At 40.9% G+C, this 26,406-nt stretch overlaps 1 protein-coding gene across 2 annotated transcripts in view; it reads right to left on the bottom strand.

The window, feature by feature from the left end:
• TTC28 (tetratricopeptide repeat domain 28) overlaps positions 1–26,406 on the bottom strand; it is a gene marked incomplete at both ends in the record, with an annotated part of 602,748 nt that overhangs the window by 546,278 nt on the left and 30,064 nt on the right. For both annotated transcript variants that reach the window (XM_080717620.1, XM_080717621.1), the window contains one exon: positions 10,273–10,551. In XM_080717620.1, coding sequence (XP_080573746.1) covers positions 10,273–10,551 — 279 coding nt within the window. The remainder of the gene's footprint in view (positions 1–10,272; positions 10,552–26,406) is intronic.

Here is a 26,406-nt window from a genome sequence, read left to right as displayed (position 1 = left end):
TTTATTATTATCTGGTAGGCAGGAAATCCATTATTCAAATAATAGACCTTTGGCAACTAACCCTTTAGAATCACCTTTTTAATTCCTCCCCCATTTCAAAGGAATGCTTTGTTTATGACTCCATTTGTTAAACTTCTAAAATTAGCTTGGCACCATGTCTCATAAACCTGCACCAAATTTGATGTGATTCTAAGGGGATCCACAAAAATCTATCAAAGCAATTCAGCCATTAGGGTGCCCAAATAATAAGGGGGAAGGAGGACTGGTTCCATGTCAGTCAGGAGGCTGAGATTCTACTTTAATTAAATATTGACACAAAAGTTCAAAGTCATTTGTTCCCGAGGTTCTTTTGAACCAAAGAAACAAAGTGCCCTTGAGAATACAGAAAGTTGGCAGCCGGGCATTGTGGTGCATGCTTATAATCCCAGCATTTGCGAGGCTGAGACAGGAAGACCTGGGTTCACGACAACCTCAGCTAAAGTAAGGACGTTTGCAACTCAGTGAGACCCTGTTTCAAAAAAATAAAGAATAAAAAATTGGGCTGGGAGTGTAGCTTGGAGGGAGAATGCTCCTGGGTTCCATCCCCAGTGCTGGAAAAATAAAAACAAACAAACAAACAAAAAGAATATAGAAAGTTGGCAACCATCTAATTATTTTTAATTCTTTCAATCAATTAAAATATACAGGTTAAAGCTGGGCGTGGTGGTGCATGCTTGTAATCCCGTACTTGGGAGGCTGAGACGGAGGATTGCACAGGTTCGAAGCCAGCCTCAGCTGGTTTAAGAGACCCTATTTCCAAATAAAATATAAAATAGGTCTGGGAGTGTAGCCCAGAGATAGAAGACCCCTGGGTTCAATCCCCAGCCACCAAATTATATATATATATACACACACACACACACACACACACACACACACACGTTAGCCAGGCGTGTAATCCCGCATGGGGATTACAAATGGCGCACACTTGTAATCCCAGCATTCAAGAGGCTGAGACAGAGGATTGTGGTTCATGGACAGCCTCAGCTACTTAGGCCCTTCACAACTCAGTGAGACCCTGTTTCAAAGATAAAAAGAATAAAAAATAGGACTGGGGATGTCTCTCTGAGCACAATGCCCCTGGTTTTCATCCCCAGTACAGAAAAAATAAATAAATAAATAAATAAATAAATAAATAAATAAAAATTAATTAATTAATTAAAAATACAGGTTATCAGAAATACTTCTATTTTTCCTTTCAACAATATTTGCTGAAGGTATACAATATGCCACCCAGGCACCCAGCAGCTTCATCAGCCAGCATAGTGTACAACTGACACAGAACCTTCCTATGGAAATAATGGTATAACTACACCTTGTTGTTTAGCCTTTTAGAAATAATTTATGTTCAGTGACATATGGCTCAATGAATACATTAATTAAATATAATGAATATTTATACAGACTATGCAGAAGTAAATATAGGAAACATAACAAGGGACACACTTATTTTTTCCAACCATACAATTTACTTTTATAATAGTGAGAGTAGGTTATATGTATTGAATATTTGTGGTTATAAAATGTACAAACTCTTCAAAGAACACACATATAACAACCCAACCTGTCAATCTAAACAAGACTACTAAAGGCCATTAATGCAGAATAGTCTTAACTATCAGTTGAACACAAGAGGGCGTACAAGTCTGAGAAATTCTTCATGAAACCAAAGGCAAGTTGATTTTACTCAACAATTTGCAGCTCTTGTTAATAATGCAAGGTCATATGGATTGAAAAAGGATTCTTTCTGCACGTACTTGAGACCTACTGCACTAAAAATATTTCTCTTTCTCGATATACTTTCCTGAAATCTAATCACTCCTCTCCAAAACCCCAAGCTCCTTATCTAAATGGACTTTAAAGCTACATTGTTTTTTTACCATTAAGGAAAAATTAACCAGGGCTTGGTGGCACACGCATTCAATCCCAAAAAGCCTCAAAGCCTGCCTCGGCAACTAAGTGAGGCTCTCAGCAACCAAGTGGGACCCTGTTTCCAATAAGAAATAAAATCGGGCTGAGGGTGTAGTTTGGAGGTAGAATGCTTCTGGGTTCAATCCCCATTGCCACAAAAAAAAAATTTAAGAAAAGAGGTTGGGGATATAGCTTAGTGGTAAAGGCTCTGGGTTCCCAGCACCCCAAAGCGAAAGGGAGAGGAAGAAGGAGAGGGAGAGGGAGAGGAGGGGAAAAAAGAAAGAGAAAAAGGAGGAGGAGGAGGAAGAGGATGATGATAATGATAACAACAACAACAACAACAATAATACTTGGGCATCGGAAACAGGAGAATTGCAGGTTTGCAGCCAGCCTCAGCTACTTAGTGAGGCCCTCTGCTACTTAGTAAGACCCTGTTTCAAAATAAAGAATAAGAAATAGGGCTGAGGATGTAGCTCAGAGGTAAAATGTTCCTGGGTTCAATACTGAAAAAAAAGGGAAAAAGAAAAAGAAAGAAAGAATAAAACTTAAGAGAAACTAGGCACAGTAGTACATGCTTATAGCCCCAGTCACTCAGGAAGCTGAGGCAGGATTACTAGAACCCAGGAGTGGGAGGCTAGCCTGGGCGATATAGCAAGACCTTGTCTCAAAAAGGAAAAAAAAGCACATATATGCATACAGTGGTATATCTACTTTATGTATGACTTTTACTCAGAAGTTTGTACCATCTTTTCCTCAGAAGACCTCTTTAGAAAGTAATCAAGTCTTAAAATGCTTATTTTTAATTATCAAAGCTCATCTATTGAATGACTAGAATCATAACAAACTTTTTTTGGCACTGGGGATTGAACCCAGGGACATTCTACATCCAAGCTGTTACACCCCACCCCACCTCCACCTCCACTCCCACCCCCAACCCCCACCCACATGCCCTATTTTATTTTGAAATTTATTTTATTTTATTTAGAGTCTCACTAAGTTGCAAAAGGCCTAAGTAGCTGAGGCTGGCCAGGAACCTGCTATCCTCCTGTCAAGGATCCAGCTACCCAAGTACTGGGACTACAGGCATGCACAACAACGCCCAAGTATAAAACACACGTGTGTGTGTGTGTGTGTGTGTGTGTGTATGTGTGTGTGTGTTGATACTAAGAATTGAACCCAGGGGGATTATACTTCTGAGCTACACCCCCAGCCCTATATTTTATTTTTTATTTTGAAACAGGGTCTCACTAGGTTGATGAGAGTCTCACTACCTGCTGAGGTTGTTCTCACACCTGTGATCCTCCTGTCTCAGCTTCCTAAAGTAATGGAATTGTAATTGGTGGGCCACCAATCCTGACTATAAGAAACATAAGGTATTCTATTCTTTTTTTTTTTTATTGTGTGTGTGTGTGTGTGGTACTGGGGTTCCTGGAAGCCCTTCTACCTCCGGGCTACACTCCCAGACCTATTTTTTATATTTTTGAAACAGGGTCTCTTACGCCAGCACAGCTGGCTTCGAACCTGCGCGATCCTCCTGTCTCTGCCTCCTAAGCGCACGCCTGGCACTAAGGTATTCTATTCTAAGAGACCTCTGACTTTAGTCAATCATAGCAATATCAGCTAATTTTTTTTTTTTGTGTGTGTGTGTGTGTGTGGTACTGGGGTTCCTGGAAACCTTCTACCTCTGGGCTACACTCCCAGACCCATTTTATATTTTTTAATTGGAAACAGGGTCTCTTAAGCCAGCAAGGCTGGCTTCGAACGAGCGCAATCCTCCTGTCTCTGCCTCCAAAAAGCGCAGGGATTACAAGCGTGCGCCACCACACCCGGCTAGCTGTTTAATTCTTGACCGGGGAATATCCCATCTATAATGTTCTAATCCAAGACTTGCCAACTGACCTCAAATGGTGGGCATGATTACATCAGTTTACTTCTTCATGAAATAACAATCCACCACCTAGGAATATTATACACTAAAACTATAAAGCCTATCAGCAGAAGCATAATCCAAAATAATTCAGGAGTGCATTTTACCTAACCCAAACACACACACACACACACACACACACACACACACACACACACACACACACACACACACACACACACACACACACACACACACACAGAGGAGATCCAGATGAAGCTCTCTTTAATGCTGGCTGGACGTGTGAAATGATTCTGAATGTCACCTTCTATTCTGCCTAATACCTATACAGAAAAAGCATGTGGTAAGAGTACTTCAGATAGACGCAGGCACAAATATATGACTCGCCCCTTCACATTATCAAGCTCAAAAACAAAAAAGATAGATGGATCAAAACATCAAGGCTGGCAGTATAGACAGCAGCAAGGAGTTAGAGGTGAAGGAGGACCAGCCAAGGCTTATGGTCAAAAACAAAAAGTAAGTAACATAACATTACAGTGATCAAATGTCAAGGAACCAACAAGGCAGTAACAAACGTCCCAAGAGTGCTCAAAACCCAGGCATCAAGTCAGTTACAATGAAGGCGGGGAGCACAGATCTGATACTACAGTCTAGCTATCTAGAGATTCCTAATGTGTTTCTTGCCAGGTAATTGACCTGGGCCAGAAAAAATGAACATTACTGGAACAGTTACTGATTTTGTGTGTGTGTGTGTGTGTGTGTGTGTGTGTGTGTGTGTGTGTGTGTGTGAGCGCGCGTTAGTTCCTCAGATTGAGACCAGGGACATTCCATCTCCAAGCTACACCCCAGCCCTACTTTATTTTTGTTTTGAAACAGGGTCTCACTAAGTACTTGCTGAGGCCATCCTTAAAACTTGCAGTACTCCTATCTCAGCCTCCCAAGTACTAGAATTATAAGCGTGTGCCACCACACCCAGCCTGGGATGGGCCATTCTTAAAATGAGTTACGCTGAACAAACCTGAGAACTTTAAATAATTGAGCTCCTATTTCCCGAGTTTCCTTAATGGCAGGACTTCCCCTCTTGTCAGACTTCCTGAGCCATTTCCTAGGACACAGCCATCTTAAAGTACTTGTTTCTACCCCACAGAAGCCTGGTTTCCAAGGAGATGCTGTGGACGCTCACATTACTTGAGGCTGACATTTACGAGAAAAATTCCTCCTGGTTAAAAAACTGAATTTCCTCTTAGATAAGCAATAGTAAAATAAAAAGTAAATGTGTAAGTAAGTGAACAATGATGAGTGGTAAGAGAGAATCACAACAAACAGAAAAGCTACCAATTAAATGGTGTCATCTAAAAATACATATTTTTGTTTGGAGTCTCTCCACTCAGAAGTGGGAACTTTTCAGCCGTCTTTTAGGTCGGTGCAGTGCACTCAGGAGAAGAACAGGGGCCCCCAACAGAGGAGGAGCTTCTCAGCCAACAGTGTAAGAGTGGCTCAGCTCCCCCAGCCTGCAAACGGGCACTCATCTCAGAAACAGCCTTCCTCCTTTTTAAATAAAAACTCAAAAACTATTAAGTCAGAGGAAGAAAAAATAAAAGAAAGAAGAAAGGAAGGAAGGAAGGACAGGAAGGAAGGGAGAAAGGGAGGAAGAAAAGAAGATAATTTTTCTTGTATAAAAAAATTTAAAACTGAGTTAGTGAAAAGTGTGCATATGTGTTGTGTGTGTTTGTGTGTGTGTAATTTATAGATTTATAGACTGGTCCAAAAGACCTTAATACAGCTTCAAATGTATAGAAATTATGTGCCTGTCATAAAATTATGTTTAAGTATATGAAATAATGGCATATATATATATATATATATATATATATATATATATATATACTGGGATTCCTGGAAGCCCTTATAACTCCGGGCTATACTCCCAGACCTACTTTATACTTTTTTTATTTTTGGAAACAGACCTACTTTATACTTTTTTTATTCTTAAGCCAGCATGGCTGGCTTTGAACTGCGCGATCCTCCTGTCTCCACCTCCCAAGCGTAGGGATTACAAGCGTGTGCCACCACGCCCAGCAATAATGGCCTATATTAATAATAATAAACCACATATTCTCAAAGACAAACAATAACAATTGTTCTGGAAAATATATTTATAATATTAAAAGAAGTAAGCTGGACACAGTGGTGCACACCTGTAACTCCACATATACTCCCTGGTGCACACCTGTAACTCCAAGAACACTCCCAAGTATTTGGGAGGCTGAGACAGGAGGATCACAGGATTGAGGCTCATCTCAGCAACTTAGTGAGACTCTGTTTCAAAATAAGATAAGGCTGGAGTGTATCTTGAAGGTAGAATACACCTTTAAAGGAAAAAAACGTGCAAGTTGGCTGTGATAGATTTAGCTTGTGGCACCCTGGCAAGGTGAGTAAGATGAGGGAATCTGAGAAAGAGCCCGCACAGGAAGACCTCCAACACCCCTGAAGCCGGCCATAAGACCCTCAAGTAAGAAGAGGAATTCTAGGAAGAAACAAATGTGCGTATCTCCAAAGACGGAGAAAAATCTAAACAAATATGCCTTGCCAAGGTTCCCCAGTTGTTAGCCTTAACTCGCGCCACTTGGTCCTGCCACATTTTCCCAAGATACTCAACTCTTCATCCACCCAACATAAAAACACTCATCCCGGGCGCGGTGGGCACGCTTGTCATCCCCGCGCTTGGGAGGCGGAGACGGGAGGATCGTGCAGGTTCAAAGCCAGCCTCGCTGGCTTAAGAGATCCTGTTTCCAAATAAAAAAATATATAAAAATAAGTCTGGGAGTATAGCCCTGAGCTAGAAGGATTTCCAGGAACCCCAGTATTACCAAAAACAAAACAGAACACTTGACTTGATGAAGGCCCCCATAAGACCTACACTAAGTGAATGTGTGCACTTTCCCTTGCTGATCCATATTTGTTTTGTTTCAGGGGACCCAGTGGAAAAAGGTAGAAGGAAACATATTTTTGTCTCTGACAGGAGAATAAAAAGGCCAGCTTAGATGTAAAGGATGTCATATGAAAAGTCCCCTTTCCAATTATTTCAGTTGTTTACAAAAGGCTTCTGAATAACTAAGTACACCAAGCACGGTGGCACACGCTTGTAACCCCAGTACTTGGGAGGCAGAGACAGGAGGCTCAGGTTCCCAACCAGCCTCAGCAACTTGTGAGGCCCTCGGTAATTGAGTGAGACGGTTTCAAAATAAAGAATAAAATAGGGCTAGGGATATAGCTTGGAGGTAGAACGCCCCTGGGTTCAATTCCCACTACCACAAAAAAATTAATAAAACTATGCAAAAAAAGTATAAAAGAAAATTTTACTGTAAATATTTATTATAAGTTTAATATCTGACAACTTTAATATCATGATGTCATATGCATAGATATTAAGAAATTTCGAATCAGATAGAGGTACTAATTCTATTTTTTCTTCCTCTGAAACTGTAGGCAAACTTTATCTTACCAAAACCTCATCTTACCTATAAAATTAAACCACTAGAAAAATTTGTCAAAATTATCTTTTTCAGAACTTTAAATATTAACCAACTTGCAACAACAACCCAAGAAAAGTTTCTTCAAGAGAAACAGATGAATCTCAGAATGGCAAGATTTGCTCTGACTTGCACTATTTCTATCCCATTTTCCCCAGTTGTGTGATAGACTTAAAAACCACCTGCTTTCCAACCACAATCAATATGAAAACCAGCTTAGGATAAAACTTCCAGAGATTCATAATGAAATATTAGAAACAAAATTAATCTATTTATTTATTTATTTATTTATTTTGGTGGTACTGGGGGTGGAGCCCAGAGGCTTTCTACCTCTGGGCTATACTCCCAGACCCATTTTATATTTTATTTGGAAACAGGGTCTCACTAAGTTGCTGAGAGCCTCACTAAGTAGCTGAGGCTGGCTTCGAACCTGTGCGATCCTCCTGTCTCAGCCTCCCAAGCGCGGGGATGACAAGCGTGCGCCACTACGCCCGGCCAAAATTAATCTATTTATAACAGCATCAAAAGCAAAATACTTGTGCTGAACATTTATGTAGAAACAACAGTAACACAGAACAGCACAAAATAACTTAGAAAAAGAAGACCAAGGAGGGAGGACTTACAATACCTGATGTTATCTTTGCAGTAAATCTGTAGTAATTAAGGTGTTATTGTTAGTGCATAAGAATAGATACACAGATCAATAAGATAAAATAGAGAATACAACAATAACCCCATAATTTTATGGTCAAATGGTAAAAGATAATCCCCAACTTACTTACTTAGGATGGTTTAACTTAGTATTTTTCAACTTTCTAGTGATGAAAAATGATATGCATTCAGTAGAAATATACTTTGAGTTTTGAATTTATTTATTTATTTATTTATTTATTTATTTATTTATTTATTTTGTCAGTACTGGGGTTGGAACCCAGGGGCATTCAACCTCCGAGCTATGTCCTAGCCCTATTTTTTATTCTGTATTTTTTATTCTGTATTTTGAAACAGGGCCTCACTGAGTTGCAAAGGGCCTCACTCGGTAGTACCTGAGGCATTCTCAAACCACGAGCCTCCTGTCTCAGCCTCCCGAATGCTGGGGTTTGTAGGAGCGTGCGCCACCACGCCCAGATGAGTTTTGAATTCTGATCTTGTCCTAGGCTAGCAATGTGCGATAGGATACTCTCTGATGGTGAGCGTGTGCCGTGGTTCCTATCAGCCACACAATCACAAGTACATATAAACCTCTGCAAGCAGAGTGTGCGTGGTGAAAACAATAGTGAGATCTTAGCACTAGCAAGACTCTGTTTCAAAACAAAAAATAAAATGGACTCAAGGTATAACTTGGAGGTAGAATGCCTCTGGGTTTAACCCCCAGCACCAAAAAAAACAGCATAACCTGTTCAGGGTAATGCCAGTGTACAATACACTACAGTGTGCTGTGTGGCTAGAGAGGGTTGTCGGTTCCTGTACTGGGGACTGAACCCCGGGCATCCTGCTTCTGAGCTACACTCCAGCCCTTTACTGTTTCATTTTAAAAGAGTCTCCTTTAGTTGCTGAGGCTCTTGATAACTTCCTATTTCAGCCTCCTAGGTACTGGGATTATAGGTACACACCACCACAGCTTGCAAATGTTTGGGGAATATAGATAATCAATAAACTATATAAGAAGCATATCAAAGTCAATCACTAAGCCAAACACAAGAAGGAGGGAGGAAAAGGGAATGGGGAGGTGACTGGGGAAGGGCTAATGAGTGATGTGTACATGTGTGCCTCTAAGATCTTGCACTCCATGACCACAATGCACCAATAAAAAATTAAAGTTAACAAAGAAAAATTAATTGGAAAATTAAATAAGAATTCAATACTTTAACATAATATAGGCCTTGTATTCAATAATTTTATTCAACTGCAGGCTAATGTCAGTGTTCTGAGCATATTTAACATAGACTAAGCTAAGCTATGATTTTCATAGGTTAAGGATATATAATATATATATATATATATATATATATATATATATATGTTGGGTTTTTTTAATGGTACTGGGGGTGGAACCCAGAGGCTTTCTACCTCCGGGTTATACTTTCAGACCTTTTTTATATTTTATTTGGAAACAGGGTCTCACTAAGTTGCTGAAAGCCTCACTAAGTAGCTGAGGCTGGCTTCCAACTTGTGCAATCCTCCTGTCTCAGCCTCCCAAGTGCGGGAATTACAAGCGTGCGCCACCACGCCCGGCTTAAATATATTTTTGACATGCCATTTTTAACTCAGGATGGGTTTTTGTGATATAACCCTATCTTAAGTTGAAAAGTATCTGCATGTATAAAACAAAGATAAGTCAGGTGTGGGGGGTGAGCACCTGGAGACCCAGCTACTTGGGAGGCTAATGCAGGAAGGTCACTTGAACCCAACAGTTTAAAACCAGCTGGACAATATAGTGGAACCCCATCTAAAAAAAATAAATAAAGGGAGAAGAAGACAACTCAAGCTTATTAGTATTCAAGGAAATATAAAACATTACAATGATTAGTAGAAAAAATAAAACTTCCTGATTACCATTCTGAAAACAAGCAGGTATTAACAAAATACCTGAAGAAGAGAAACATGATCTTTATGCTCCATCTAAACATCTGTGCACAGAGATGTCCAAAACCTACACAACTAGGATGTATCCTAGTAAGAAGAGGAAAACTGAAATCCCATACAGAGTACGACATAACCTTGGACAGAGGACACACACCAAGCAATCAAGGAGGAAGCCAGTCACTAGCATGTAAACTCGGTGGCTCCACATCTTGCTGAAGTACAGATGCTTATGCTAACCCCTGCACTGAATCAATAGAGATTATATCAGAGCAAGGTGTCAGCACGGACCCCGCTCGGAAGTCAGTGCACGCCTACCTTCGGCCACTTGGGATTGAGGAGCCGGGCTTTGATGGCATCGTCCAGCGCCTCGTCGTACTGCTGGATCTTCATGTAAGCGGCGGATCTGTTGCTGTACAAGATGCAGTTCTGGGGGTCCACTGCCAGGGCTTCGTTGTACAGAGCGATGGCTCTGTGGAAGTCTCCATCATGACAGGCCTGGTTGCTCTGACGAACCTTCTCAACAAATTCAGCTTTGCTCAGTACTGGTTCATCAGGACTTCCCCGGCCGACAGACTTAGCACCAAAAAGAGGAATCTACAAACAAAAGAACTTAATCAAAGTTCAGATCATTCAGATCGGTTCCTTGTCTGGACCTCAGTAAAACACAGACATTCCTCCCTGTCTGTTTTCTGAGCTATACTCCCACCCCTATTTTGGTTTTTTATTTTTTATTTTTTTATTTATTTTTATCTTTGTGTGTGTGTGTGTGTGTGTGTGTGTGTGTGTGTGTGTGTGTGTGTGTGTTACTGGGGATGGAACCCAGGGGCATTCTACCTCCAAGCAACACCACCAGCCCTTTACTTTAGTCTTTTTATTTTCGAAACAGGGTCTTATGGAGTTTAAGTAGCTGAGGCTGTCGCGAACCACAATCCTCAGGTCTCAGCCTCCCAAATGCTGGGATTACAAGTATGTGCCACCACACCTGGCTTTGTTTTTTATTTTTTATTTATTTATTCTTTTGTGCATGTGGTACTGGGGATGGAACCCAGAGCTATTCTACCTCTGAGCTCCAACCCCAGCCCATATTTTCTATTCTGTATTTTGAAACAGGGTCTCACAAGTTTCTGAGGCTGGCCCCAAACCTGCAATCCTCCTGTCTCAACCTCCCAAGTACTGGGATCACAAGCATGCGCCAACACAGTCAGCTTGTTTTTAATGGGGTTTGTTTGTTTGTTTGTTTGTTTTGAAACAGGGTCTCACTACCTTGCAGAGGCTAGCCCCAAACCTCTGGCCCTCTTGTCTCAGCTTCCCAAGTACCAGGATTACAAGTGTGAGCCACTATGCCTAGCTATAGTTGACTGTTTTCCCTTGAAAGAAAAGAACCCTTCCTGAAGCAAATAACACTGCACCTTGAATACATGCGTGTCTGTGTGAGAGTTACATACAGTCGTGTGTATACATGTACATGTTTGTTGGATGACTGAACGAATGAATGAATAGATCGAAGAGTACTCGGGTTTTCCTTGGCAATTTAAAGTTATACAAGGAAGCCGGGCGTGGGGGCGCGCGCTTGTCATCCCCGCGCTTGGGAGGCTGAGACGGGAGGATCACACAGGTTCGAAGCCAGCCTCAGCTACTGAGTGAGGCTCCTAGTAACTTAGCAAGACCCTGTTTCCAAATAAAGTACCAAAAAAAGAGTGTGAGAGTATAACCGGAGGTAGAAAAGCCCCTGGGTTCCACCCCTAGTACCACACACACAAAAAAAAGTTATGCAAAGAGAAAACAAATACAAATACAAATCCACACAGATAATATGGTCTCAACTATGTAAAGATGATCCTACTTCAAAAAAATAAGGAAGCAGGGCATAGTGGCACACACTTGTAATCGCAATACTTGGGAGGCTGAGACAGAAGGATCACAGGTTCAAGGAAGGCCTCAGGTACTTAGTGAGGCCCTGCACAACTTAGCGAGATTCTGTTTCAAACTAAAGAATAAAAAATAGAACTAGGTGTATAGCTCAAAGGTAGAATGCTCCTGGGTTCAATATCTAGCACCCAAAAATAGAAAGAAAAGTTAAGATCAAAATATTAACTATGTTACACTATCTCTAGATATGGTTATAAAGTATTTTTACTTTCTTAAGCTTTCCTCTATTACCCAAATATTAAGCAACAAAAATATACAAGTTTTAAAATAAAAATATAAATATTTTAAAGTGTTTTATTGTGCCATTGAATCTTTACAGACTGACAAATTTGCTAACCATAATGTGGTTACTTGTGTGAAATTTCAGTAACATCAGTTTTTGGAGACGATCCAGAAAAATTCAGCTATAAAATGTATCCTAGCCATTTAAGATCTGTTTTTAATGGTGACTTTATAGCAGTGACCTTAAAACCTTAAAACCAAAGGGAAGGAATGAATCAAGTGTTACTCTTTTTTTTTTTTTTTTTTTTTTTTTTTTTTTTTTTTTTTGGTGGTACTGGGGTTCCTGGAAACCCTTCTACCTCCGGGCTACACTCCCAGACCTATCTAACCTGCGCGATCCTCCTGTCTCTGCCTCCCAAGTGCGGGAATTACAAGTGTGTGCCACCATGCCCGGCCCCTAAACCAATTTAAAACAAAACCTATGCCGTGCGTGGTGGTGCACATTTGTAATCACATTACTTGGGAGGCTGAAACAGGAGGCTTGCAGGTCTGTAGCCAGCCTCAGCATCTTAGTGAGGCCATCTGTAACTTGATGAGACCCTGTTTCAAAATAAATAAAAAATAGGGCTGGGAGTATAGCGCAAAGTAGTGCAATCAATCCCCAGTATTGCAAAAAATAAAAAAATAAAGGAATAAAATAGGGCTGTGGGTTTAGCTCAGAGGTATATGTCCCTGAGTTCCATTCCCAGTACCACAATAAATAAATAAATAAATAAATAAATAAATAAATAAATAACTCCTTATAATTTCCTCCTCTCTGTCATCCTCTAAGACAATGTCCTGTACTGTAATTCAAAAATGGATGCATCTGATTTGGTTCAACCACCCAACACAAGCCAACATATACAACATAATCTACTCTTCAACCAAAGTTTTTGTCTTAAAATGAACAAACTCCACAAAGAGGAGGAATATATACAGATCTAATCTCCTACATGGGCAAATACTACTCTTTCTCAGCTCTCAGAAATATTATGTCCTAGATTTCTAGGACAATTCAAAACACTAGCATAGCCAGGCATGGTGGCACACACTTGTAATCCCAGTCACTGGGAGGCAGATAGTAGGATCACAGGTTCAAGACAGCCTCCGCAAGTAGCAAAACGCTCAACACCCTAGGGAGACCTTGTTTCAAAATTTAAAAATTTTTTGGAGATATAATGCCCCTGAGTACCACATTTAAAAAAAAAAAAAACAAAAACAAAAAACACTGCCAGGCGTGGTGGCTCAGACTTGTAATCCCCGTAACTTGGGAGGCAGAGACAGGAGCATCACGCTGGTTTGAAGCCAGCCCCGCTGGCTTAAGAAACCTTGTTTCCAAAAATTAAAAAGTATAAAATAGGTCTGGGAGTGTAGCCCGGAAGTAGACGGGCTTCCAGGAACCCCAGTACAAAAAAAAAAAAAAAAAGCACTTAGGTACTCTAGAGTTTCAAATATCTGAGTTTAAGTAATATCCCTTGGCTTTCTCACACTGAAAGTAGCTAACCAATAATACTCACATTAAAAGTTTCTAAAAAAATAATGATCATGAAATATATTACTTTTTTTTCAGGTCAGGGAATCGAACCCAGGGGCATTTGACCTCCAGGCTGCACCTCCTGCCCTATTTTTTATTCTTTATTTTGAAACCAGGTCTCACTGAGTTGCAGAGGGCCTCACTAAGTAGCTGAGGCTGTCCGCGAACCGCGATCCTCCAGTCTCAGCCTCCTGAATGCTAGGATTACAAATGTGTGCCACCATGCCTGGCTCCCTGCTCTATTATTTTTATTCTTTTTTGTGTGTGTGTGGGTCTGAGGATGGAACCCAGGGGCATTTGATCTCTGAGCTACACCTCCTGCCCTATTTTTTATTCTTTATTTTGAAACCAGGTCTCACTGAGTTGCAGAGGGCCTCACTAAGTAGCTGAGGCTGGCCGCAAACCACTCCGGTCTCAGCCTCCCGAATGCTGGGATTTCAAGTGTGCACCACCACGCCCGACTCAAAATATGTATTTGTAAGTGAAGGAATGGACTATATAACATTTACCAAACCATCAGAATTTTCCTGAATAGTCCTGATTTTCTTTAATTATTTTATCTCAACATTAAACTAACGTGTAAGACAATGTGCCAAGACTTTGCCGAGACCTACTTCCTCTCGGCATCTGCATGGAAACCCACGCAGCTAATAGGCGGATTCTCAATGTGAGAAATAAGCCCCGAGAGAGGGTGTGGTCTCTAGCCAAAAGTACTCCCCCCACTTTCAGATATTCTTTCATAACTATTATTCTTTTGGTAATGATTCTTTTAACTCTCCACACGAATTGCTCCGGTGGTGTAAGATCAGGACTGTGAGAGAAACTGAGTCCGTGGAAAATAAAGTTTCTGGTAATTTGTCTAAGCCTCTAAACGTCCTCGGCTTTGTTCAAATGGTAATAAAATTTAGTTAGAATTTAGATGCAGTGGCAGCATTCCAGTCAGTAATTACAAATGCAGAACTCCTCCCTATCTTTGACCTTCATTCTAACCATTACAATAGAGCCACGGGCTAGAAGGAATCTTGGCCTTTGCACCTAGTGATAGCGCTGCCTGGAGGCAGGGCGATACCACCTGGTTAAAATAGCAATGTCAGAACAAAGGACAGATAAAATAGATGTGTAAATGTGAAAGAAAGAAAATATGGTGAGAATAAGAAAGCATTTTTGTATGAAGAGGAGCTTATCCTAAGATTGTCCCAAATGGGAAAGAAAGGAATTAGAAAGATAAAAAGCAGGTTACAGAAGGAGTGTGGTGAGGAAATGGATTATTAAAAGAGGAATAGGCTTCTAATAAGCCTATCATTTGAGGAAAAGTGCTCAGCTGCTAGAGAAGTACATCTGACAACTAAATCTAAAAACTTCATGTTATTTCTTGGTGTTTACCTAATAAACTGTGTTATGAGCTTGCTTAAGCTTTCAGACAGCAGATGGTATTGCAGACAAAATCCAGCAGACATTCATCAAAATCCTTTAAATCATCATAAAGGTACACGGATTTCCCTACGCCAACTACATATATGAAAGCTGGAATCTCGGACTTCGTCCCCCATTCAGCTCAAAGGAGGTTGCTAGATAGAGAAGGACATTGGACTAAGCCTTAGGAACAAAAGTTCCGAAAGGGTTAAAGAAAACTCTTAAAAACTGGATTCTTCAAGTGAGTTTGGGTGTGACTTTTGTTCTTCTGGAACTTGCCCACTAAAAGCCTCTGCAGCTGCAAGGCCAGAGGGGCTGATTCGGAGCACAAGACCCACCTGGGGTCATGGGACTGATTTCAATCACAAGGACCTGTGATGTCACAGGCCTTACTTTTCTTATTCAGGGTTGGTGATTTGCATGTGTATCTCTCTATTGTATTTTGGGTGTTTGCACTTTTCTTCTAGGGAATCACGGGGAAATGGGGAAATATAAAAAATTTTGTGTCTAGAATAAAGTGTTCGATTGCACAAGAAGCACTGATCCATGTCAGATTCTTTCCAGAAGCGCTGTAAATAGGAACTTAAAGAAATTTATTTCCTAGAAGGGAAAGGATCACTGCAGATAAGCGGCTGCAGTACGGGCACCCTATCCTCCCCCATCTTTTCTGAGATTTGATTCGATCGCGAGTGGAATCAAGCCCCATTTGGACTGAACCAAGTCTGCGGCAACAATGAATATATGTAACAATGATTTTACTTTGAAAAATACAGCATCATGACTCTGCTTAAGGCCACTGCTAGCCACAAGTTATAGAAATAAGTTCTATTTTTGAAAATTCAGGGGTATAACATAAAAATAGCAATAACAGAGTTTAAAAGGAAAATGAATTGTTTGGTATACAGGTAGCTAAAAGAGAAAAGGGTAAGCCAGGTGTGGTGGCTCATGCTTGTAATCCCCACGCTTGGGAGGCAGAGACAGGAGGATTGTGCAGGTTCAAAGCCAGCCACGCGCACTGGCTTAGGAGATCCTGTTTCCAAATAAAAATGTAAAAATAGGTCTGGGAGTGTAGCCCGGAGGTAGAAGGGCTTCCAGGAACCCCAGTACCACCAAAAAAAAAAAAAAAGTGAAAAGGGCAGAATCCTACTGTTCCAGCATTCTCTACTTCTTAGAAAAAGTGTCCAAATAATAATTTTGGTTCAATGCCAACACGAATAAGAATCAAATTAAAATAAGAAAAAAAGGATCTGTATTTTATTACCTGTATACTAATATAAAGAATATTTCCAAAATTTGGTCCAAGGAAACCCTAGGTTCTCAGGATACTGGGATGAGCAAAGTTAAATAACCTTCTTTAGTGCGAGACTTCAAAGATTTCATTGCGCATACTATGGATCTAAGAGGAGAGATAACATACATTATAAGATCAAAAGATCGTTTTGGTGGAGCATCTAACAGGACCAAAAATCACTTGAATATACCTGTTTCTACTCAGCTGTGATCTTTACAAGGCAAAGAAATAGCAACTTTTGTGAATGGTTAAAAGACAGAATTAATATAAAGTCCACAGTCTTTATCTTTTCTGTAACAAACCTGGCATAACTCAAAGAAAAAATACCTCTGCACATATATCTCAGATTTTTATATATTATAATTGGAATAATTGGCCATATTAAATTCAGAGACTATGAATTAAATAGAGTAAACAGTACATGTGTGTGCACGCATGTGCGTGTGTGCGTGCATGTGTGTGTGTGTGTGTGTGTGTGTGTGTGTGTGTGTGTGTGTTCTGGGGAAGTCTAGAAGGAGGTACTGTGGTTATGGCTCAGTGGTAGAGCACTTGCCAAACGTGTGTGGCCCTAGGTTCAATCTCTAGCACCTCATAAAAGGAGACTTAAGAGAGAATATCAAGCCAGGCATGGTGGTGCAGGCTTCTAATTCCAGCATTTGGGAGGATGAAACAGGAGGATTGTGGTTTATGGGCAGCCTTTGCAACTCAGTAAGATCCTGTTTTACAATAAAGAATAAAAAATAGGGCCAGGGGTGTAATTTGGAAGTAGAATGCCCCTGGGTTTCATCCCAGTACTGAAAAAAAAAGAGGAAATGTTAATAACCATATAGACTCAGAATATTCAGTACATATAATCACTACATACCGTTCTAGCTTAGTAATAGATTTTGTCCAGCAAAAGTGTATGTTGTGGTATTTTGATGTCCATCCCTCACTCACAGTGACCACTGTGTGTGTGGTGAAAATATTTAAAATCTACAGCTAAGGTGGGTCTCAGTGGTAGAGTGCTTGCCTAGCATGCACAAGGCGCTGAATTCCATCCCAGCACACACAAAAATAAAACAAAAAACCTTAGGGGCTACTTTTAGCAAATTTCAAATATATAGTTTTGAGGACCAAACCCAGTACTTCACACACACTTAGGCGAGTGCTCTACCACTGAGCTACAGCTTCAGTTCCTAATACATCAGTAACCATATATATATACAGTCACCACAACTTAATGACTTCTCTAGGACTTACAACTGAAGGTCTGCACCTTTAACCAACATCGCTCCTTCCCCTCATCTCTGGTAAGCACCCCTCTGATTTCTTCCTATGTGTTCAACCTTCTTGGTTTCCACATAGAAGTGATTTCATACAGTATATTTCTCTTTCTGGCTTATTTTACTGAGCATGATGTGGATGAACACAGGTTCATCCACATTGCTGTCAACAACAGGATAACCTTGTTTCTAAATAATATCGTGTGTGTGTGTGTGTGTGTGTGTGTGTGTGTGTGTGTCCATTAATAGATAATTAGGTTGTTTCTCCATCTTGGCTATTGTGAATAACAGTAATGAACATGGAGGTATAGTGATTCTATTTCCTCTGGATATGGACCCAGAAATAAGATCGCTCAGTCATTTCATATTCTAAATTTTTTGAGGAACCTATATTGTTTTACATAATGTCTATACTAATAGACATTCCCACCAACAGTGTATAAAGGTTTCCTTCTAAACCTTTTAAACACAAAAATCTTCTAAAACACAAAAAAAGAGAGAAATGTTAAAGAAGGTCAAGAGGGGAAGAGGTATGTTTCCCTCAGGAGCTACATGCTGTGTGCTCGACAGAAGGATGGGAAAGTGAAATACTACCTTGTCTAAAATTCTGTGCGCACAGTAAACACTCTGCAAAGATGAAGGGAAAATAGAAACACTTTTTGGGTAGCTGCTGTGAGGTTTGGCAGGTTCTCAGAAAGATAAGCATAGAGTTATCATATGGCCAAGCAACTCTACTCCTAGAAATTTACCCAAATGAGCTACAAATATGACCACATAAAAGCTAGTACACAAATATTGAGGGAGGCATTACTGATCATAGCCAAAAAGTGGAAACAATCCAAATGCCCACTGATGAAAAAGATGATTAAGTAATTGATAAATAAGCAGGAACCAGCAAAAGCATAAAATGGAACATTAGTCAACCATAAAAGGAATGAAATACTGACACGCTACAACATGGATAAACCCAGAAAACGCTATGTGAACCGGAAGAAGCAGACAGTCTGTATGATTCCACATGCTGCATGCTTCATTTATATTAGACGTCTATAGTAGGCACATCCACGAGACAGAAAGCAAATCAGTGGTGGTCAGAGGTTAAAGGAAAAGGGAATGAGGAGTGACTCCTGATGGCACAGAATTTCTTTTGAGAGTGATCAAAATGATCTGGAATTAAATAGTGGTGATTGCTGCACAACCTTGTGAGTGAATATACTAAAACACTAAATTGTACAGTATAAAGCAATGAATTTTATGCCATGTAAAGTAAATCTCAATTCTCTGGATTTTTTTTTTTTTTTTTTTTTTTTTTTTTTGCAGGTCTGTGGATGGAACTCAGGGGCATTTGACCTCCGAGCTACACCCCCTGCCCTATTTTTTTATTCTTTATTTTGAAACTGGGTCTCACTGAGTTGCACAGGACCTCACTAAGTAGCTGAGGCTGTCTGCAAACCACGATCCTCCGGTCTCAGCCTCCTGAATGCTGGGATTACAAGAATGTGCCACCACGCCCAGCATCTCTGGATATTTAATCCAGCTGCACTCTACCTCCTAGCCACACCCCTAGCCCTAGTTTATGTTTTATTTTAAAACAAGGTTTTGCTAAATTGCTGAGACTTACCTAGAAATTGCAATCCTGTCACAGCCTCCAATTACTGGGATTACAGGCAAGTGACACCATGCTGCTTAGCATGCACGTGCCCGCTCGCTCGCGCGCGCTCGCTCTCTCCCTCTCTCTCTCTCTCTCTCTCTCTCTCTCTCTCTCTCTCTGTGTGTGTGTGTGTAAAATTAAATAAAGATTTGTTGAAACAAAAATGAGAGAATTCATCACCTGCAGGCGTGCACTAAAAGAAATGTTAAAGGAAACTTTGAAAGAAAACTATCCCAACCAAAAACATGGAAATGCAGGAGGCAGTGAATAATATTGAAAAGAGTCAATATAAGGAATATCAGCTATGCAAAATAATAGTTGTAATATGTACCTTAAAATACTTATAACAGAAGCTGGACCTGGTGGCACATGCTTGTAATCCCAGTACTTGGGAGGCTGACAGGAGGATGGCAAAGCCAGCCTAAGCTACTTAGTGAGGCTCTCAGCAACTGAGACCCTATTTCCAAATAAAATATAAAATAGGTCTGGGAGTGTAGCCCGGAGGTAGAAAAGCCCCTGGGTTCCATCCCCAGTACCACACACACACACACACACACCAAAAAAAAAAAAAAACTTATAACAAGCCAGGCGTGGTGGTGCATGCTTGTAATCCCAGCATTTGGGAGGCGAAGACTGGAGGATCACAATTTGCAGATAGCCTCAGCTACTTAGCGAGGCACTTCGCAAGTCAGTAAGACACTGTTTCAAAATAAAAAGATTAAAAAATAGGGCTGGGGGTGTAGCTCAGAGGAATAATATCCTGGGTTCCATCCCAGTGCCGCAAAAAAATAAATAAAATAAAACAAAGTCGGGCATGGTGGCTCACGCTTGTAATCCCAGCATTTGGGAGGCTGAGACAGGAGGATCGCAGTTCGAGGACAGCCTCAGCTTCTACTTAGGCCCTCTGCAGCTCAATGAAACCCTGTTTCAAATTAAAGAATAAAAAATAGGGCTGGGGATATAGCTCAGAGAATGCTCCTGAGTTCCATGCCCCGTACTGCAAAAATAAAACAGTGAAACTATTAATTGTATTAGACTATATTAAGCCAAGGATTTGTGTTGTAATCAAGAAAATTATAAAGAATAAAAATTATAATAAGTTAGTAAAAAGTACAAATAAAATTTGATTTATCAAGAGAAAGCTAAAAAGTAGAGAGAGAGAGAGAGAGAGAGAGAGACAGACAGACAGACAGACAGACATTAAAACAAGTAGAAACCAGTTGCAGTGGAACACGCTCATAATCTCAGTACTTGGGAGGGTGAGATTGGAGGATCCAGGTTCTCGGCCAGCCTCAGCTACTTAGTGAGGCAGGCCCTCTGCAACTGAGTGAGACCCTGTTTCAAAATAAAGAATAAAAAATAGGGCTGAGGGCCGGGCTTGGTGGCGCATACTTGTAATCACAGGAGAATCGCACAGGTTCGAAGCCAGCCTCAGCTACTGAGTGAGGCTCTCAGCAACTTAGTGAGACGCTGTTTCCAAATAAAGCATTAAACAGGTCTGGGAGTGTAGCCTGGAGATAGAAAATCCCCTGGGTTCCATCCCCAGTACCACCAAAAACAAAAAAAGGGCTGAGGATCTAGCTCGGAGGTAGAATGCCCCTGGGTTCAATCCCCAGTACTGCAGAAAAAGAAGAAGAAAAACAAAAGTGGAATTGGGTGTGGTGGCACACACCTGCAACTCCAGTACTGGGAAGCAAAGACAGGAGGATCACAGGTTCAAGGACAGCATCAGCAAGGACTGGGAATGTAGCTCAGAGGTAGAATGCGCCCTGAGTCCAATTCCTAGCACCATAAAAACAAACAAACAAAAAACAAGTGGGTTGCCCCATGCCATTTAATGGCGTCAACTGGGCCAAAAGTAGAATAAAGATAATAAAATTGATGGGGAAACAGTGACTAATAACTGTAAGATAAAATGCCTAGAGGAAAAAAGGAAACGTTTTGTAGCCTTAGATTACACAAAGACTTCTTAGCTAGAATAAAAGACTATATTTTTACCAGGCACACTCCTAGGCACTAGAGGTAAAAATTTAAAGAATAACAGTATAAACTACTTATCAAAATAAAAACAAAAACCACCAACTCATCTTAATTTCTTCTTTCTTTCTTTCTTTCTTTCTTTCTTCCTTCCTTTCTTTCCCTCTTTTCTTTCTTTCCTTACTTTGCAATACTGGGGATGGAACCCAGGGACATTTACCTCCAAGCTATGTTCCCAGCCCCATTTTTTTTTTTTTAACTTTTTTTGTGGTACTGGGGATGGAACCCAGGGGCCTTCTACCTCCAGGCTACACTCCCAGACCTATTTTATATTTTATTTGGAAACAGGGTCTCTTAAGCCAGCTAAGGCTGGCTTCGAACCTGCGCAATCCTCCTGTATCAGCCTCCCAAGTACAAGCGAGCACCATCCTGCCCGGCTTCTTTATTTTTATTTTTGGTGGTACTGGGGTTACTGGAAACCCTTCTACCTCCGGGCTATACTCCCAGACCTATTTTTATACTTTTTGATTTGGAAACAGGGTCTCTTAAGCCAGGGCAGCTGGCTTTGAACCTACGCGATCCTCCTGTCTCCGCCTCACACCAAATTTATCTTTGAAAGCCAGTTGCAGGCAGCTGTTTATTCAAGCCTTCCCAAGCCCTTTTCTTTCTTTCTTTCTTTCTTTCTTTCTTTCTTTCTTTCTTTCTTTCTTTCTTTCTTTCTTTTGTGGTATTGGGGTTCCTGGAAGCCCTTCTACCTCCAGGCTACACTCCCAGACCTATTTTTTATATATTTTTTAAATTTGGAAACAGGGTCTCTTAAGCCAGCGTGGCTGGCTCCAAACCAGCTCCTGTCTCCGCCTCCCAAGCGCGGGAGATTATAAGTGTGCGCCACCACACCCGGCCCAAGCCCTGTTTTTCTAAAGAGGAAACTCTCTCCTGACTAGGCTGCAACTGACCAGACCATGATCAAAATCCAGACCAAAATATAGTGAATCAGAAGAAAAAAAGCTGGCCATGCAGACACATATGGAATTAGGTTTTATCTAACATGAGGGCAGTAAGGACGAGCCATGTTTGAGAGATAGCAGAGGCCAGTATAAGCACAAGGAGAGTAGAAAGTAAAAGCACGTAAGGTAAGAAAAGGGAAGAGGAGCCCAAAGTGTTTATAGCTGCTCTGTTGAATATGGTAGCCTCCAGGTATATGTAGCTATTTAAATTTTTATTCTACTTAATTAAAATTAAATAAAATTTCCTTTTTTTCTTGTGGTACTGGGGGTGGAACCCAGAGGCTTTCTACTTCTGGGCTATACTTCCAGACCTATTTTATATTTTATTTGGAAACAGGGTCTCACCACGTTGCTGAGAGCCTCACTAAGTAGCTGAGGCTGGCTTTGAACCTGTGTGATCCTCCTGTGTCAGCCTCCCAAGAGCAGGGATTACAAGCGTGCACCACCATGCCCGGCTAAAATTTTCCTTTTTTTTTTAAACTGGGGATGGAACTCAGGGGTGTTCTATCTCCAAGCTATACCTCAAGCCTATAATTTTATACTTTATTTTGAAACAGGGTCTCACTAAGTTGTGGAGAACCTCACTAAGTAGCTGAGGCTGGCCGAAAACCTGAGACCCTCCTGTCTCAACCTCCCAAGTACTAGGATTACAAGCATGCACCACCACGTCTGGCATGAAATAAAATTTAAGAGTCAGTTCCTCAGATGTACTAGGCATGTCATAAGTGCTCAATAGCCATACATGGTAGCTAGGAGCTGCCAGACTGGACAGTGCAGATACAGGACATTTCCGTGTTCACGCAAAGTTCTACTAGACAGAGCTGGTTCAGCGCTTTGTAGGCTACCATAAAGTGAGAGAAGCTAACACAAGGGTCTAAGAAACAACTCGACATACCATGAGAGGTCATCAGCTTTCACAAGACCAAACCCTAAAGCAAAATGGCCATAATCCTTACAATAAATCCTCATTTCTTGGGGCAATTAGGTGAACACTTCTCAAACTTCATAGAAATTATCTTAATAGGCATCTTTGAAAAGATATTCCAGCCAGACACGTGGTACGTGCCTATAATCCCAGTACTTGGGCTGAGAAAGGAGGATCAAAAGTTTGAGGCCAATCTCAGCAACTTAATGAGACCATCAGCAACTTAGCACGATCCTGATCCAAAATAAAAAGGGTTTAGGGTATAGACTGGAAGTAGAATGCCCACGGGTTCAATCCCTAGTCTCAAAAGAAAAGAAGAGATATTCCATAATCAAACAATTTGGGAGAAGGGGAAATAGTCTTGAAGAAATTCCTTGCCTACATCTTAGAAAATTTCATTTCTTAAAATTTGAAAGCTCTAGCTGATTCTTGGATAACAGGTGTTAATACTTTGAAGAAAGGAGATTTTGTAAACGCAGGCCAGGCCGTTCTTAGAGCCTTTAATATGCTAATGTCTTTGAGCCTACAAGAACTAAATAGAATATACAGTTTCCCACTGAGAATAATTATTTTTATTATTATTCAGCAATTAGAGCCTGGTGGCAAAAGCTTGTAATTGCAGTATTTAGGAGGCTGAGATAGGAAGATCACAAGTCAAGACAGCCTCAGCAAGAAGTGAGACTCTTATCAACCTGGCAATACCCCATTTTCAAATAAAATAAAATAGGACTGGGGTGTAGCTTAGAGGTAGAATGCCCTGGGTTCAATCCCCAGTACCAAAGAAAAAAAGAAAAAGAAAAAAGAAAAGACAAAAGAAAAACCTTGAGCAATTAGCATGTGCCTGGCACTATTTTAAGTGCTTTACAGATATAAATTCATGTATCATGAAAAACCCCTAGGGAGCCAGGTGTGCTGGGAAGGCTTATAATCCCAGTACTTGGGAGGCTGGGACAGAATGATTGAGGGTTCCCTGCCAACCTCAGCTACTCAGTGAGGCCCTTCGCTATTTCAAACATAAAGAGTAGGCTGGGTGTGGTGGCTCACACTTGTAATACCAGCATCCAGGAGGCTGAGAAAGGAGGATCCCAGTTCATGGACAGCCTCAGCTACTTAGTGAGATCCTTTGCAACTCAGTGAGACCCTGTTTCAAAATAAAGAATAGGCCAGGTGTGGTGCCACATGCTTATAATGCCCGTGCTTGGGAGGCGGAGACAGAAGGATTGCACAGATTCGAAGCCAGTCTCGCTGGCTTAATAGACCCTGTTTCCAAATAAAAATATAAAAATTAGGTCTGGGAGTGTAGCCCGAAGATAGAAGGGTTTCTAGGAACCCCAGCACAACCAGAAAGAAAGAGAGAAAGAAAGAAGAAAGAAAGAAAGGGAAAGAGAAAGAGAAAAAGAAAGGAAGGAAGGAAGGAAGGGAGGGAGGGAGGGAGGGAGGGAGGGAGGAAGGAAGGAAAAATAGGGCTGGGGGTGTATGTAGCTCAAGAGGTAGGATGCCCCTGGGTTTCATCCCCAGTACTAAAAGAAGGAGGAGGAGGAGGAGGAGGTCGTCAGGCAGGCCGAAGGAATGAATCCAGGCATGGTGACGTATACTTGTAATCCCAGGATTTGGGATGGTGAGACAGAAGAATCCGGGTTCTTGGACAACCACTGCTATTTAGTGAGGCCCTTTGCAACTCAGTGAAACCCTGTTTCAAAATAAAGAATAAAGCCAGGCGTGGTGGTGCACGCTTGTAATCCCAGTACTTGGGAGGCTAAGACAGGAGGATCACACAGGTTCAAAGCCAGCCTCAGCTACTTAGTGAGGCTCTCAGCAATTTAGTGAGACCCTGTTTCCAAATAAAATATAAAATAGGTCTGGTAGTATAGCCTGGTGGTAGAAAGCCCCTGGGTTCCACCCCCAGTAGCACCAAAATAAAATGAAATTAAACTAAGAATAAAAAACAGGGCAGGGGGTGTAGCTCAGAGATTGAATGCCCCTGGGTTCCATCCCCAGACCCGCAAAAATAAATAAATAAATAAATAAATAAATAAAATAAAAATTAGGGTTGGGGGTGTAGCTCAGAGGTAGAATACCCCTGGATTCCATCCAAAAGGAAGAAAGAAAAAGAAAGAAAGAAAGAAAGAAAGAAAGAAAGAAAGAAAGAAAGAAAGAAAGAAAGAAAGGAAGGAGAGAGAGAGATGGAGGAGGAGGAGGAGGACTGGGGGTGTAGTTCAGAGGTAGAATGATCCTAGATTCAATCCCCAGTACTAAAAAAAAAAAAAAAAAAAAAAAAAAAAAAAAAAAAAAAAACTTAGGAAATGGATACTATTATGATCTCCATCTTGCACAGAAAGGTTAAGTGACAAAAAGGAAGTAAAAGTAACAATGGAACCCCAGAGCCTGGCTGTGGAGTTAGTACCTAACCCTCTTACAGTTCTTCCCAGGATGATCTGAAAACAGACTACTTCATGCACCTCTTGAATACCTATTAAGATCACACAGAACTTTGTCCCTGCAGTTTAGGAAGACTACTCAAGCCTGTCTTTCTTATAACCTGAATAAGCCATACGGAACTATGTCAGAAATTACTTATGCTCACTTCAGAACATTCAAGCTCCAGCCAGTAGTCTCAGTAACCTGCTGAGGTTTTGTTTTTGTCTTTGTTTTTAAGAAAGGCCTGGTCAAATGGCCTCAAGTTGCATTGGCTCACTCATTCCCAGTTTCATGCTGCCAAAAAGTGGAACATGAGCCACAGACTATTAGACATGAACTCTAGTTTGGAGATTTTCCACAACAAAACTCTGATCCTCACAACCTTTGTATCTCTATACTGTTATCTTCACTTGAGATAGTTATAAATAATTCACTACACTTTTATTTGGTAAATAGCCAACTTCCTTCTTTTAAGGATAATGAAGAAAACAGATTAGTTTATTTACTTACAACAGATATTCAAATACACAAGGCCAAAATTAATTATTAAATCAGCTGGACATAGTGGCACATACCTATATAATCCCTGTACTTGGAATGCTGAGACAGAAGACTCACACTTTGAAGCCAGCCTCAGCAACTTAGCAAGGCTCTCAGCAACTCAGTGAGACCCTGTTTCAAAATTAAAAAAAAAAAAAAAAAAAAAGCCAGGCGTGGTAGCACACGCTTGTAATCCCCACGCTTGGAAGTCAGAGACAGGAGGATTGCGCTGGTT

The sequence above is a fragment of the Muscardinus avellanarius genome (assembly GCF_963383645.1).
Source record: "Muscardinus avellanarius genome assembly, chromosome: 21".
Lineage (NCBI taxonomy): Eukaryota > Metazoa > Chordata > Mammalia > Rodentia > Gliridae > Muscardinus > Muscardinus avellanarius.
The sequence above is the reverse complement of the archived record's forward strand: the minus strand, read 5'-3'. Positions and strand labels throughout refer to the sequence as shown.